Source organism: Hetaerina americana, unplaced genomic scaffold (genome assembly GCF_022747635.1).
Source record: "Hetaerina americana unplaced genomic scaffold, ioHetAmer1.1.p SCAF_87, whole genome shotgun sequence".
NCBI classification, from domain to species: Eukaryota; Metazoa; Arthropoda; class Insecta; order Odonata; family Calopterygidae; genus Hetaerina; species Hetaerina americana.
The window spans coordinates 1,440,338-1,453,167 of NW_027287505.1; the positions used below are offsets into that span (position 1 = coordinate 1,440,338).

The 12,830-nt window shown below is 38.5% G+C and overlaps 1 protein-coding gene across 1 annotated transcript in view; it reads left to right on the forward strand.

The window, feature by feature from the left end:
• LOC139698491 (matrix metalloproteinase-17-like) overlaps positions 1 to 12,830 on the forward strand; it is a 33,128-nt gene that overhangs the window by 14,768 nt on the left and 5,530 nt on the right. Inside the window, exons 4-10 of the mRNA XM_071597370.1 lie at positions 221 to 345; positions 4,270 to 4,434; positions 6,070 to 6,197; positions 8,616 to 8,774; positions 10,712 to 10,815; positions 10,909 to 11,079; positions 11,901 to 12,048. Coding sequence (XP_071453471.1) covers positions 221 to 345; positions 4,270 to 4,434; positions 6,070 to 6,197; positions 8,616 to 8,774; positions 10,712 to 10,815; positions 10,909 to 11,079; positions 11,901 to 12,048 — 1,000 coding nt within the window. The remainder of the gene's footprint in view (positions 1 to 220; positions 346 to 4,269; positions 4,435 to 6,069; positions 6,198 to 8,615; positions 8,775 to 10,711; positions 10,816 to 10,908; positions 11,080 to 11,900; positions 12,049 to 12,830) is intronic.

Consider the following 12,830-nt stretch of genomic DNA (forward strand, 5'->3'; position numbering starts at 1 on the left):
ATGACTCGTAGTCAACGCTCCAGTCGCCTGGAATACAGGGGGCGCGACCCTCCTGTCGGATACGCGCCGATTCGGGCCGGAAAGACCGGCTTTCATTTTGTTCTTGTCCTTAAGGGCGCGTTCCATTCGGAGGACACAACCCTGGCTGCACAGAGGTGGCCAGGGCAATCCAAGCGACAAATTTCAATCCAGGTCAATGCACTTTCACCTTCCTCCGCAGTTGATGAAGTCCCCGCGGTGCGGCGTCCCTGACGTGGCCCCCGAATCCCCAGCTGACCACAGCAACAGGCCCAAGCGCTACGTCATCGGCTCCGAGGGTTGGAAGAAGAGGAACGTGACCTACCGGTCAGTGACGCCATTGTTGCCAGGTGCTACATAGTACTCGATTAGATTATTTCATGGGTTAGGCGAAATACCGGTACTCAACCTGAGGGTTATGTTTTGTCACTATATAATATAGCATTTTCCAAGCTATCTATAATCTGCTCCTCAAATAGAGAAGACTGTTTATCTCGGAACAAAATATATGAATATTTTGTCAGTAGTGAGAGTAACTTTCTCTGGTGAAAGCTTTCTTTGGCCAACCCTTCAAGTGTTTGAAATAATTGGTGACTGGAATTTGGGGACTGACATTGGTGTGAACGGAATAAACATACAAAATGAATAGATGCATTGTCAACCAAAAGGGAACACAATTATGAAAATCTTTGGAAATTTAAGTTAAATACTTCCGTAGAAGGGACCGTTAGGTACCTATTAGAGCTGCTTAAATAAAATTATCAGTTTCTTTAGGGGAAAAATTGGCAAAAAGTGTAGAGATTGGGAGAAGAATTGAATTAGCAGAGGAAGTGTTGACCACCATGAGGGAACTGACGTCGGGACGTGACGGGATGGGTGGGAAACTTTAAAAGGAAAAAAGGAGAGAGGTGTTTGGTAGGGGTTTTCGAGACATGGGCACATGGCGTAGGTAAGGTAGACCGAAAAAGATTTCAGAGGAGAACCAAAGTAAAAAGAATACTGGGAAACGTAAAATGGTTCTCTCGGAGAGAAACCATCCGGAGACTCACGTCGTCCTCTGCCCTTTTATCAGTTATTAAACAAAAGTACACTTAAAGGAAACTTCCAAACACAAATCTCTAACGTAAAACAAGAATATCCTCATCTGATTAACATCAAACAATCAGCACGAAAAAAAAGATAAATTTAAAAAATTAAGCTGTTACATATAACTTTACACCACACATCAATCAAATTATTACATATATTCCTAACATATTTTCTTAAAAGTATGCACTCTGTTAGGAAAGGGCTCGAATAGTTTTGCAGGTAAGATGTTCGAGCGTCGTCACAATTGCTATCCGCCACGTGAAGTCCCACCGGACAGCAGTTATTGCGACCACGTACATTTCGACGCATACTTCGTACGAGGGCTATCAAGAAGGTAAACTCCGTTTTTCGTGTAGTCGTTGAGAATTAGTGGAAGAGGGAGCCGAATGGTCGCTGTATTGATACACAGTGTAAGATGGTACACCTCGCTCTGCAGTGACCGGAAGATCGCGGCGCTTATAATAGAAAATCAAACTGAAGAATACATTTGAAATTTCCGCCAAATGAGAGGTTCGTTCAGTGATAAGGTTTTTACCACTAAAAAAATTCAAATCTATTGAAAATTCATCGGGAAATTCGCGCTCTGCACAGACCAAATGTGAAGAGTGACAAGAGTTGAGTGCGTCAGTGTTGTCGTTCGTTTAAGAGTGAACGGACAAATGTCCAAGATGATGAAGACAGAAGTGGCCGCCACCCGTCTGTGGTAAACAATTAACTTCACCGGAAAATTGACGAAAAAGTTCGTGAAAACCGACGTTTTACGATATCTGAAATCTTTAAAAAGTTTTCTACAGATTTCGAAGACCCTGTTTCATGGAGACACGACTGAAAACTTAGCCTACTACATTTTTTTGCTCGTCTTGACTAGGAACTTCAAGATGCCGTTATCGGTTGGCTCCGTTCTGAGGCGGCAGAATTTAATGCTGAGGGAATCTGAAAACTAGTTCAGAGATATGACATTGTTTTAATTTGTTCGGCGAACATGTATAAAATAGTGGAGATATGCAGTTTTGAGATGAAAATAATACATTTCCTATATACTACCTTGATCAAAAAGTTCCCGGAATTTATTCAGAAAATTAAAAATACAAGTTTATTCATCTAAATCTATATTGTCCCCTTCAAAGTAATCCCCATCGACTGCAACACACTTATGCCAGCGCTTGATTCAATCCTCGAAACATTTTTTATATTCGGTTTTCGGTATGTCCATCAGTGCTTCCTGCGATTTTTCCATTACTTCCTCTCGGCTGCTAAAACGCGTTCCCCGTAATGGTTTTTTAACTCGATTGAACAGAAAGAAGTCACAGGGAGCCAAATCAGGTGAATTCGGTGGCTGTTGGATGGTATTTGTTGCATTTTTCGTCAAAAAATTACGAATAATGATAGCACTGTGCGACGGTGCGTTATCATGGTGCAAAATCCACGAGTTTTCTGCCCACATTTCTGGTCTCTTTCGGCGAATTGCTTCACACAAACGTCTCATAACGCCCAAATAATACTCTTTGTTTACTGTCTGGCCTTCTGGCAAAAATTCATGATGCACTACACCGTTGAATTCCATGAAAACCGCCAGCATTGCCTTCTTTTTTGACTGAAAACGACGTGGTTTTTTTGGTCTCGGCTCATTTGGTGAACGCCATTCACTTGCCTGATGTCTGGATTGCGTGTCGTACTCATAAGCCCACGTCTCGTCTCCAGTAATGATCCTTTTGATGAATGTGGGATCGGATTCAGCCTCGCAAATCATGTCTTTTGCGACGTCAACACGGTCTCTTTTTTGCATGAAATTGAGGTCTTTCGGCACCAACTTTGCTGCTACACGACGGAAACCCAAATCATTAACCACAATGTCTTGGGCGGATCCATAGGCAATGTTCAAGTCCTCCGCTATTTCTCTGATGGTTAATTTGCGGTTATTGACCAACATTTCTTTTACTTTATCAATTTTTTCACCGACTTTCGATGTCGATGGTCTGCCACTGCGTTCATCATCTTCGATTGACTCACGACCACTTCTGAACCGCTCGTGCCACTGGTAAACGACCGTTTTTTTAGAGAATCGTTGCCGAAACACTTTTCCAACATTTCCAACGTCCGTGCGCCACTAAATCCGTTTTTTACGCAAAATTTAATACAAGTTCGTTGTTGCAAATTTAAATCCATTTCTGCAATTGTAAAAAATCGCCAACACACGCAGAGATAGATGTACTCTTGGCTACGTAACTTTTGCAAATGTCAAGTTATGACACTAAGATTTAAAGGGTATATCAACAACAGATGTACCAATTTAACAAAAAAACAGAACTCAAATCGGAACGATGGGAGCGCCACACGGTGGTTATTCCGGGAACTTTTTGATCAAGGTAGTATATGCCGTTCTACTTTATATAGTAAAGCGGAGGTTACTTTCTGGACAGCCCTCATGTATGTACATTTGTGACAGCGCCGGTAGCGATCCTTTTTGCATTTCGTTGGGCTGCACTGCACCGCGAAATTCAAAGAACATTGATGGATTATGGGTATGCAAGATTATTCTTTCTAGTGTCTTTCAAGTTTTGAAGGAGCAGGTGAATGCGGATGTCAATTATTATAAAGTTTGCTATTCGACTTGGCTCTTCCTTTGACAAGATATTATTACGATACCGGCGGGAAAAGTTAAACCTCTCGACACTTGCTGGTAAGGTAAAAATCGATTTTTATACAAGTTATTCAATAATTTTACCGATTGCCCGAAATTTTTCAATTAGTGATTTTTCTATCTAATTTTTAACAGTCGAACGCAAGATGTATTTATTTTTCAAGGTCTTACCCATAGAAGTACGAGTAGTTTGTCATGTAACGGTCTTATTTCTAGGATTTAGCCCTCAGGAAATGAAAATCACAACATACGTAGGCTTCTTTAATTCTTCTCAAACCACTTTTCAATTTAGTTTAAGGTGTACTATGACTTTTACCTGTCATGCTTACCTTCTTTTTTTCCTGCATGATAAATGTGGTTTGATAGTGTAGCTCAATTTGTATGTTTCTTTTTTTTGCTTCATAATGTACGCCAATGTGTGAGCTGCTCGTTTGCAATCCTTAGAATGCATTAGCACGCTGGATAGAGGGAACTTCCTTAACCGGGACGTGAGTTTGTTTCTTCCTCTTACCCATGCGCAGCCTCGTCAACTGGTCCCCCAAGCTGGGTCAGGGCACCACGGAGATGGAGTTCCGCAAGGCCTTCGAGGCGTGGACCGGCTACTCGCGCCTCCGCTTCTCCCCCGCCGAGCCCTACACCAACGCGGACATCGAGATTTTCTTCGCGAGGGGCCCACATGGCGACGGGTGAGGTCGACAAGAAAGTGACATTCACTCTCGACCGTCGACATTAATCGATCTGGTGACGGTTGATCGAAATTGCGATAATTTTCGAGCATACCGAGTAATACCGACCCTTAATCAATGGTGAGATATCAAGAATGATTCACCATATCATTCAATTTGACCAAAAATATCGCTCATATTGGAAAATATCGTCCTATCTACGATAAAGATCAAAACATAATATATAGATCAGATAAAATTATCTATATCCACATTGTCGATACAAATATCTTCAATATTTATCAGAGCCCTTCACTCATTCTCTCTGGTCTGTAGTCCTATCCTATAGAACATTCACTATCTACAAGTGATTTTTGTGTTAATCTTGAGTTTTTACTGAGTCTGAAGAACTTGCCTACCCATTTGATATTCTTGCAAGCATGTCCAAAAGCAAGCCTCACTCTTTGGAATCACTTTCACCTATCACTGATGCCAGCAAATGGGCGAAACAATCCAATACTTGTCCCTAATTATTGGCTAATCATATTTAATAGCGATGGCAAATGATCATGCTTGCTGTGGATTTTCCAGTGGTTTTCCAAGGACAGTATTTACTAAACATATATTTCATAACCTCAATGAAATGTTTCCAATATACACTATTCTATTTGCCATTCATAGAAAACCTCTAACATCTCCATTGAATATTTCTCTGAATTAATAATTAGCTACTCTCCACCAATAATTTCTCTCTGAAGAGAAAATCTACTTTAGAAAACAAGCTTAAATTATTCCTGATATGAGTAAAATTAAAAAAAAATTAGACTAAAAAAGAACATTTTTATCTTTTTACTTTCAATTGATATTATATACACGTATTCCTTATTCTCATATCACTTTTCAAGCTCTATTTTAATAACTGTTGTTAATATTATGAAGGACAGTTAATTTCATCAGAATGATGGAGTAAGTACATATACTTAAGCTTATCCTTTCATTTATTTTTAAAGTTGCAAGTGACTTGAATGAATAAACCGTTAAATTTAACCAAAGAGTTAACAAGATATTTTTATATTGGTGGAAATATTATGGATAGTAAAATCCTATCATACAACATTCATTATATAATATGATATAAAACCATAAACACAGTAATCAACCTGAAGGTTGGTTTGATGGGTGACATTATAGTTCACCCAGTACTAAGCCAGCTTGTGAAATTTACACATCAGGGTAGGGGGGCCAGTTCCTTTCCCTGTACCAGTTAAGGTTTCCCAGGAAGACCTGGTACTCGAAAAATCACATAGCAGGTGCCCAGAGAGGCTTGCCCAAGAATCGAACCCAGGCCCTCCGGTCAGCAATTCAACGCTCTATCCTTTCACTACTGCGACCCACATGTCAAGACTATAATGTGTATACTATAATATGATATATATTATTAAAAATGTCAAAAAAACATTCAGCAATAAATTCTTGGAGTTGAACATTATTTTCTTGAAGTGTAATGATCAGCTGAAATTAATTGGGTTGGATACATTAGATTTAGTCAGAAGACATAAGAGTTGGTACAATATTTGTTAGATACCACAAATTGAATGTGGCTTTATGGATAATTTATCCAACTATAGGTAATTTTATGAGAGGATTTTCCAACAGCTACCCCTTGGATGGCCCTGGTGGTGTCTTGGCCCACGCCTTCTACCCATATGAAGCAGGGCACTGGGGAGGGGATATGCACTTTGATGAAGATGAAGATTGGAAGGTGAAACCTGCTTTGGATCAAGGTAAGGACATTCTAGCACATAGGTAATCAAAACCCTCTGCATGGACCTTTCCTGCATCCTTTGGATTTCTACCAACTTTCCCTTCTCCTCCCTTATCATGCCCAGAACTTCCTCGCATGTTTTCCTTTCGATCTACTTCACATTTACAATCCTTCTCCTCACCCGCCTTTCAAAAGTATCCAATTTACATCTATAATTCAGCTTCAATGACCATCTTTTCCACACAACACAAAATCACACTCCATATAAAATTTTAGACATGCTGTTTTGCAATATTTTTACTCAGCGTCCCGGCCATCAATTCCCTCCTCCTTGTGAAAACGTCTTTGCTTAGTACACTCCTTCTTCTCCTTATTTTCCAACTACTTTGGTCATTTTGGTTTGCCTTTCTCTTTCTCATAAACCACATAGCTTTCATATTGTTTAGATTTATTTTCATCCCATACCTGTCACACTGACTTTCCAATTTCCTCAGCAATGCTTGTAACCCCTTGGCTGGATGACAAACTAGAGCTTGAATTAATGATTAAAGCATCTAGAAATACAAATTATGATATGAATTCTTCACCCACTTTCATTCATATCTCCAGTTCCTCCCATGCCTCTTTGATCATTGCCTCCACATATATATTGAACAGCATAGGTGATAATGGTCACCCCTGTCGAACTCCTCATCCAAACACTTCCCGCCCAATTTCTTTACCCTCCACTTGCACTTGAGAAGTCTGGGACATGGGGAGGTTGTTGATAAGTTTCCTATCTCTCCTTTCTACTCCTATTTTCTACCATGCATTCATTAATGCTACTCAATTAACTCTATCAAACACCTTCTAATAATCTATTAAACAGACAAATACACCCTGATTATATTCTATAATCCTCTTTATAAGTGACCTCATTGAACATATAAACAATTATTTAATTCTAAATTACATTGTATATTTAGGTCTTAGTCAATGTCCAAAAGATTAAATTTATTTGTCATTGTTTGAATTAAAAACTGGGATATATATAATAAGGCTAAACTGATCTCACTGTTGAAACATGACCCTCACAGTGTCCAGGGAAGATCATTTTAGTGACATTCTGTAGGTAAGATTAGAAAGGATGGCAATTTGGTGTACCCTATGCATCCTTTGAAGAAGATGCAACAAATAGGAGAGAGGTTTTAAAGCTTGCAAACTTACTATGTGAGAGTAGGTTTGCTAATTGGCCATGAATATGTTGTCAGTAGTTCTTTAGAGGATAAAAAAGGGAAACAATATCATGGTATGCACTACAAGATACATTTGATGGTGAGATCATGGTTTATGTATCCACTTTGACTGAATACATTGATAGATAGATAGATTTATTCGCCATAGAACGAAACATAATTGTATGGGCTTTGTTAAATGTTAATTAATGTCCAATAGCCCAGTAATGGAAACACAAGTACCATTTGTTTTTTAAAATTTCCAAATGTCCTAAATAGTGTATTATCTAGTATAAATAGGAACAACTTGTTGCTCATATAAAAGTTATACTTTTGTAGGTTAGGAATCTAATGGTTCAAAATAAATCATTTGCAATTCCCTCCCCCGTTCTGCTTTTGACAGGCGGCACACACTATATCTACATCATGGAAGGCAGAAGATGTCAACTCTTCAAATGCCTAGCCAGATCTTTTCAAATTATGCAAATAATCAACTGAGAAGCCTATGGGCATAAATAGAGATCATGTAGTGCACATACTTCGTAAGGCTCTAAAATATTTTCTAATTACACTCACTTAAATGGCTGAATAGAATACTTTAAGCACAATTTAAGTAATAGGAGATAGTAAATTAGATAGTAGTAGAAGCATATTTGAGGTGCAGAAGTTGTAAAATATCTATCAATAGGTATGGGCGATGAAGAATACAATGTATTTTTCCACTCTTCTATATTATGGTACTACTAGCTTCAATGCTTAGGCATCATAATCAGTTGATTATGATGCCTAAGTGTTGAACTAGTAGTACCATAATAAAGAACAGTGGAAAAATTCATTGTGTCCTTCATTTAATGAACATGAACTTCCACAAAGTTGAGCCAGAAACCATAAAAAACCATCAAATACAGGTATGGGCCAGCTTGAAAAATGGTGTTTGATACAAATGTGAGTCACAAGCATTCTCCCAAGGGTAATAACACAGAAAGCGACTTTGCAATGCTGCCATAGTTGGAACTCACCCCCCCCCCCCCCTTTGAGACCCTGTGGGAAGCCACTTGGGAAAGAAATGTGACATCAAGCCAAAATTCCATCTGATCATGATGACATTATTGCTATAACATGATAAGGAGTAGGCCTAACTAATGAATGTAAGAAGCTTGAAATGTTTCAAATTCACACTTGCTCTGTTTGTAATAAATCTCACTTGTTGTATATTCCTTCAGGTGTAGACATCTTTACAGTGGCAGTTCATGAGTTGGGCCACAGCCTTGGCCTTGCACACTCCTTTGTGTCTTCTTCAGTCATGTTCCCATATTACAAAGGACATCAACCCAACTTCCGCTTAGACATGGATGATATATATGGATTGTATCAGTTGTATAGTAAGTCTGTATAAAATTACAATGCCAACACTTGTTCTTTACTCTTCATTTTGAAAAATTGCTTGGAAGTTTTCTAGTTGAAACAAGGTTATATCCATACAGTATAAATGACTTTTCCTTATCATAATGAGATGTTTTAGATGTGAAATTCATATATAAAACTTTCATCAAGAATAATTTTATGAATTTAATTATAATATATTCTAATCAAATTTAATCATCTATTATAAGTGGATATATTCCATCCCTATGTGAGTATATTTAGTAAATATATTTTATTTTGCTGAAATTATTTTTTCATAGCTGTGATAATTAAGGCAAATATATTTTTTCTATTGTAAATTGCAAGTAGTACTTGATTATTTCTTTACATCACCAACAAGTGCTCCTACAAGCATGTAATGCTTTCCACATTATAAGGACATGGGGACAGATAACATTCTCACAGAACTGCTCAAAAGTATACGAAAAGGGAGGAGTAAAAGTTTTCATTGACTAATTCATAGCATCTATGAGGGAGGAATTTGATTGGAAGACTTAGATCAGCATTAGTTCCTATTCCAATGAAGGTAAAAACAGCTATTTCTGGAGCTACAGAAGTGTTTGATTTTGCAGGGACCTAAGGTGGTTCCCAAAATCGTGTACAAGAGTATGAAAAGTATGGAAAATGATTACTTAGGGGCAGATCAATTTGGTTCCAAGAAAGGGAAAGAAGTCACATGTGATGCCATTGTAGAAATGAGATCACTAATATGGAGACATGTAGAGAACAATCAGGATATATTTGTCTGTTTGATAGATTTTGAAAGGAATTCGATTGTGTGAATTGGGTAGAATTATTGAATGTATTGCAAAAAATTGGAATAGGCTGGAGGGATAGGAGATTTATGTAACTTATGTCTGAGGCATGTACAACAACCTGTGCATTTCTCAGAGTGCTCCAGTATATACTTAAGTGGTGGATGGAGTACAGATGGGCAGTGCTAGGAAAAGGAGTTAGACTAGGGTGATCATTATCACCTGTGCTGGTCAACATTTATGTGGAGTAAATGATCAGAGAGGAACTGGAGATAGCATTGAAAGTCGGTGGGGAATTCATATAATCTGTTAAGTTTGCAGATGATCAAGCTTAGTTTGCCAGCCAGTCAAAGGGTTGCATGAATTGCTGAGTGCATCAGAAAATTAGTGCAACAGATATGGGGAATAAATGGAAAATATGAGGGTTTTATGGATTTCAAAAAAGAGAAAGGCTAATTTAAATATTAATGTAGAATTTTATAAACTAGAGCAAGTGGAACAGTTTACCAATCTCAGAAATGTTCTGGACCAAAGTGGTCAAAGTGGTAGGGACATAAGGAGAAGAATTGAACAAGGCAAAGAAGTTTTCTCAAGGTAGGAATTGATGGCTGGGACGTTAAGTAAAGGATGTTAAGATATGGCTCATTAAAACTTAGATATGGAGCATGGTTTTATGCAGCTTGGAAACATGGTCACCAAATAGGATGACAGACATAGATTGGAGGCTTTTGAAATGTGGGTGTGGAGAAGAATGGAGAAGGCAAGTGGTTAGAAAGGAAAATAAATGAGGAGGTGCTAGGTTTGGTGAGGTCATTGCTGGGAGAAATCAGAAAGGGACAGGAAAGATGGATGCTTACCATATTGATTGGCCATGAGATGCTGAAGATTGCAACAGAGGGAAGATGTTAGGAGGGTGAGGAAGGGGCAGGAATAGGATAAGCATGTTAGATATAAGGGAGAAAGGATGTCTGCTGAATTGAAGAGGAGCTTATTGTAGTGTTTGATATCAGGTTGTGTTTTGTTAGGAGGAATTGTTACTGCACCACTTGGTATCTTCTGTCTATCCAAAGGCTACCTTAACCAGTAGCTTACCGACAATAACAATAACTTTTTTGACTCCTCCTGTTTCTCTCTTCTAGTATATTCTCGTCCAGGTGATGGTGATGACAACGATGTAGACCCCAGGGCGTGGGGTGGAGAAGGAGATGAGGAAGAGGGGGAAGGGGTGGATGGGAGTGAGACAGTAGGTGAAGGGGAGAAGGGTGGGAGGAGGGGAGAGGAAGAGGGGGAGAGGAGGAGAGATGAGGAGGGTGAGGGAGGGAGGAGGAATGAGGGGAGAGATCCAGAGGAGGGTGATGCATCTGGTTGCCATGGTGGAGAAGATGGCTGCGACACAACCCCTCGCAGAGGAGGGAGTCTACCTACATGCCACGCAGGAGACATTTGCACTTCCAGAATTGATGCTGCCTCTGTTCTTCGGGATGAATTATTCTTCTTCAGCGGAGAAGTATAGTATTTTTTTTCTGTGCAAATAGTTGTTCCCAAATCTTGGATCTTTTTGTTTAAAGAGTGATAGAGAGAGAGTTTTACTCAGTATAGTTTTGAGGTATTAATAACTCCTTGAGCATTTTTAAAATGGATGTTGCCTATTAGGCAACAGTCTCCAAGTTTAGGTGGGTTTTTAATGGACCTAGGAAGTAAGTAACTTTTAATTACCACCTAACACAGTTCTCAATGTTCTTAAAACTTCATATTACTATGTATCATTTGCATTAATACTTACCTTTATTCCAAATATCAAACCAAATATTTTTCTTTCTCCATCTAGCTTATGTAGCTATTAAGGTCTTCCCTCTATACAGCATTTAATTTTATTTCAGTACATGTGGCATCAACTTTTCCAAACTCATTATAATTTATTCCAATAACCTTTCCACTAATCATACCTAGCACATCTTCCTTTGTTTTTTTCATTTATCTTCTGCTTTATCACTTTACTTTTTCATTTGCTTAGAGATTTGTTAATATATTTTGAAAGTTTGCTAAAAATTCAAGAGAATGAGGTAGGAATTTAAAGTCAGTTAACAATTGATGGACTCCCTAAACCAAAGGTATATGATTATACCTTCAATATGACCTTTGATCTTTCATCCTCACTTAATATTGATACACATGCATACAGATATGTTATTTAATCAGCATTATCCCAAAAAGTTTGCAAAACATTTGTGCTGCATGAGTTGTGTGATGAACTTGGAAAATTGAAAGCATGGTTAGCCAGTTGTTGAGGTCAATGTATTGAAGATTAAACCATCAAAAAAATTTCAGTGTGTATGGCGTATGCGGGACAGAGGGATCCTTTTGAAAGGGTATCCAGTGCCAATCCGACAGCTGTTCAGCCACCTTCCAGGAAATGTAAAAAGAATCGATGCAGCCTACCAGAGATTGAATGACAGTGCCATTGTTATATTTTCAGGTGATGTTTCCATTGAGTGGATTCACTACTTCAAATCATTTTAGCCTATTAGTCATTACAATTATAAGAAAATCTTCCATGGTATTTTCTAACTGGATTATTTGTAAATTTGAGTGTTCTATAAGGCCTCACTAGGTCCATGACATTCCAGGAGGCACCTTTTGATCCATGTGATGCTCACAATATAATGTCACCTTCACATAAGTGTTGAGATTAGGTCAAGGTTGCCTCGATTTGCTATTTGGTGGGTAGTCGGTATTCACCATGATTTTTCCTATCCTCAATAACTGCCTTATTTCCTATTTCAAACCAATAATGTTTGGGGACAGATGAGAGTTGGAGGGTTAATTGTCTCTCATAACTCATTGCTACCCTTTTAGTCAGTATTCCAGGGAGCTGCTCACTTAGCCAATGTATAATTTACTGGTAGTATTGACAATTGGACTAGTATTAATCTTTGTATATGTCCAGAAGGTGAAATATTTGGCTTGTGTGTATTAAAATGAAGGGACATATCATAAAAGAGGGGGAAGGCAAGGATTCCACATATGAACTTCTCTCAGGCATTTGACATTGCTGGTAGAATAAGACACAGGCTCCTTGTTCTACCACAGTGTTTCTTGTCCATTCAACTGTCACCTCTTGGGGCCACAATTGCATTTTCTACCTATTTATGCTATCAGGTTCAACTCCCTGTAATCACACTTTTCGAAGCAAAAGTATGATATGATATTTTCCCATCACAAGAGACTCAGCATTAAATATAAGACATGGTGAATTCA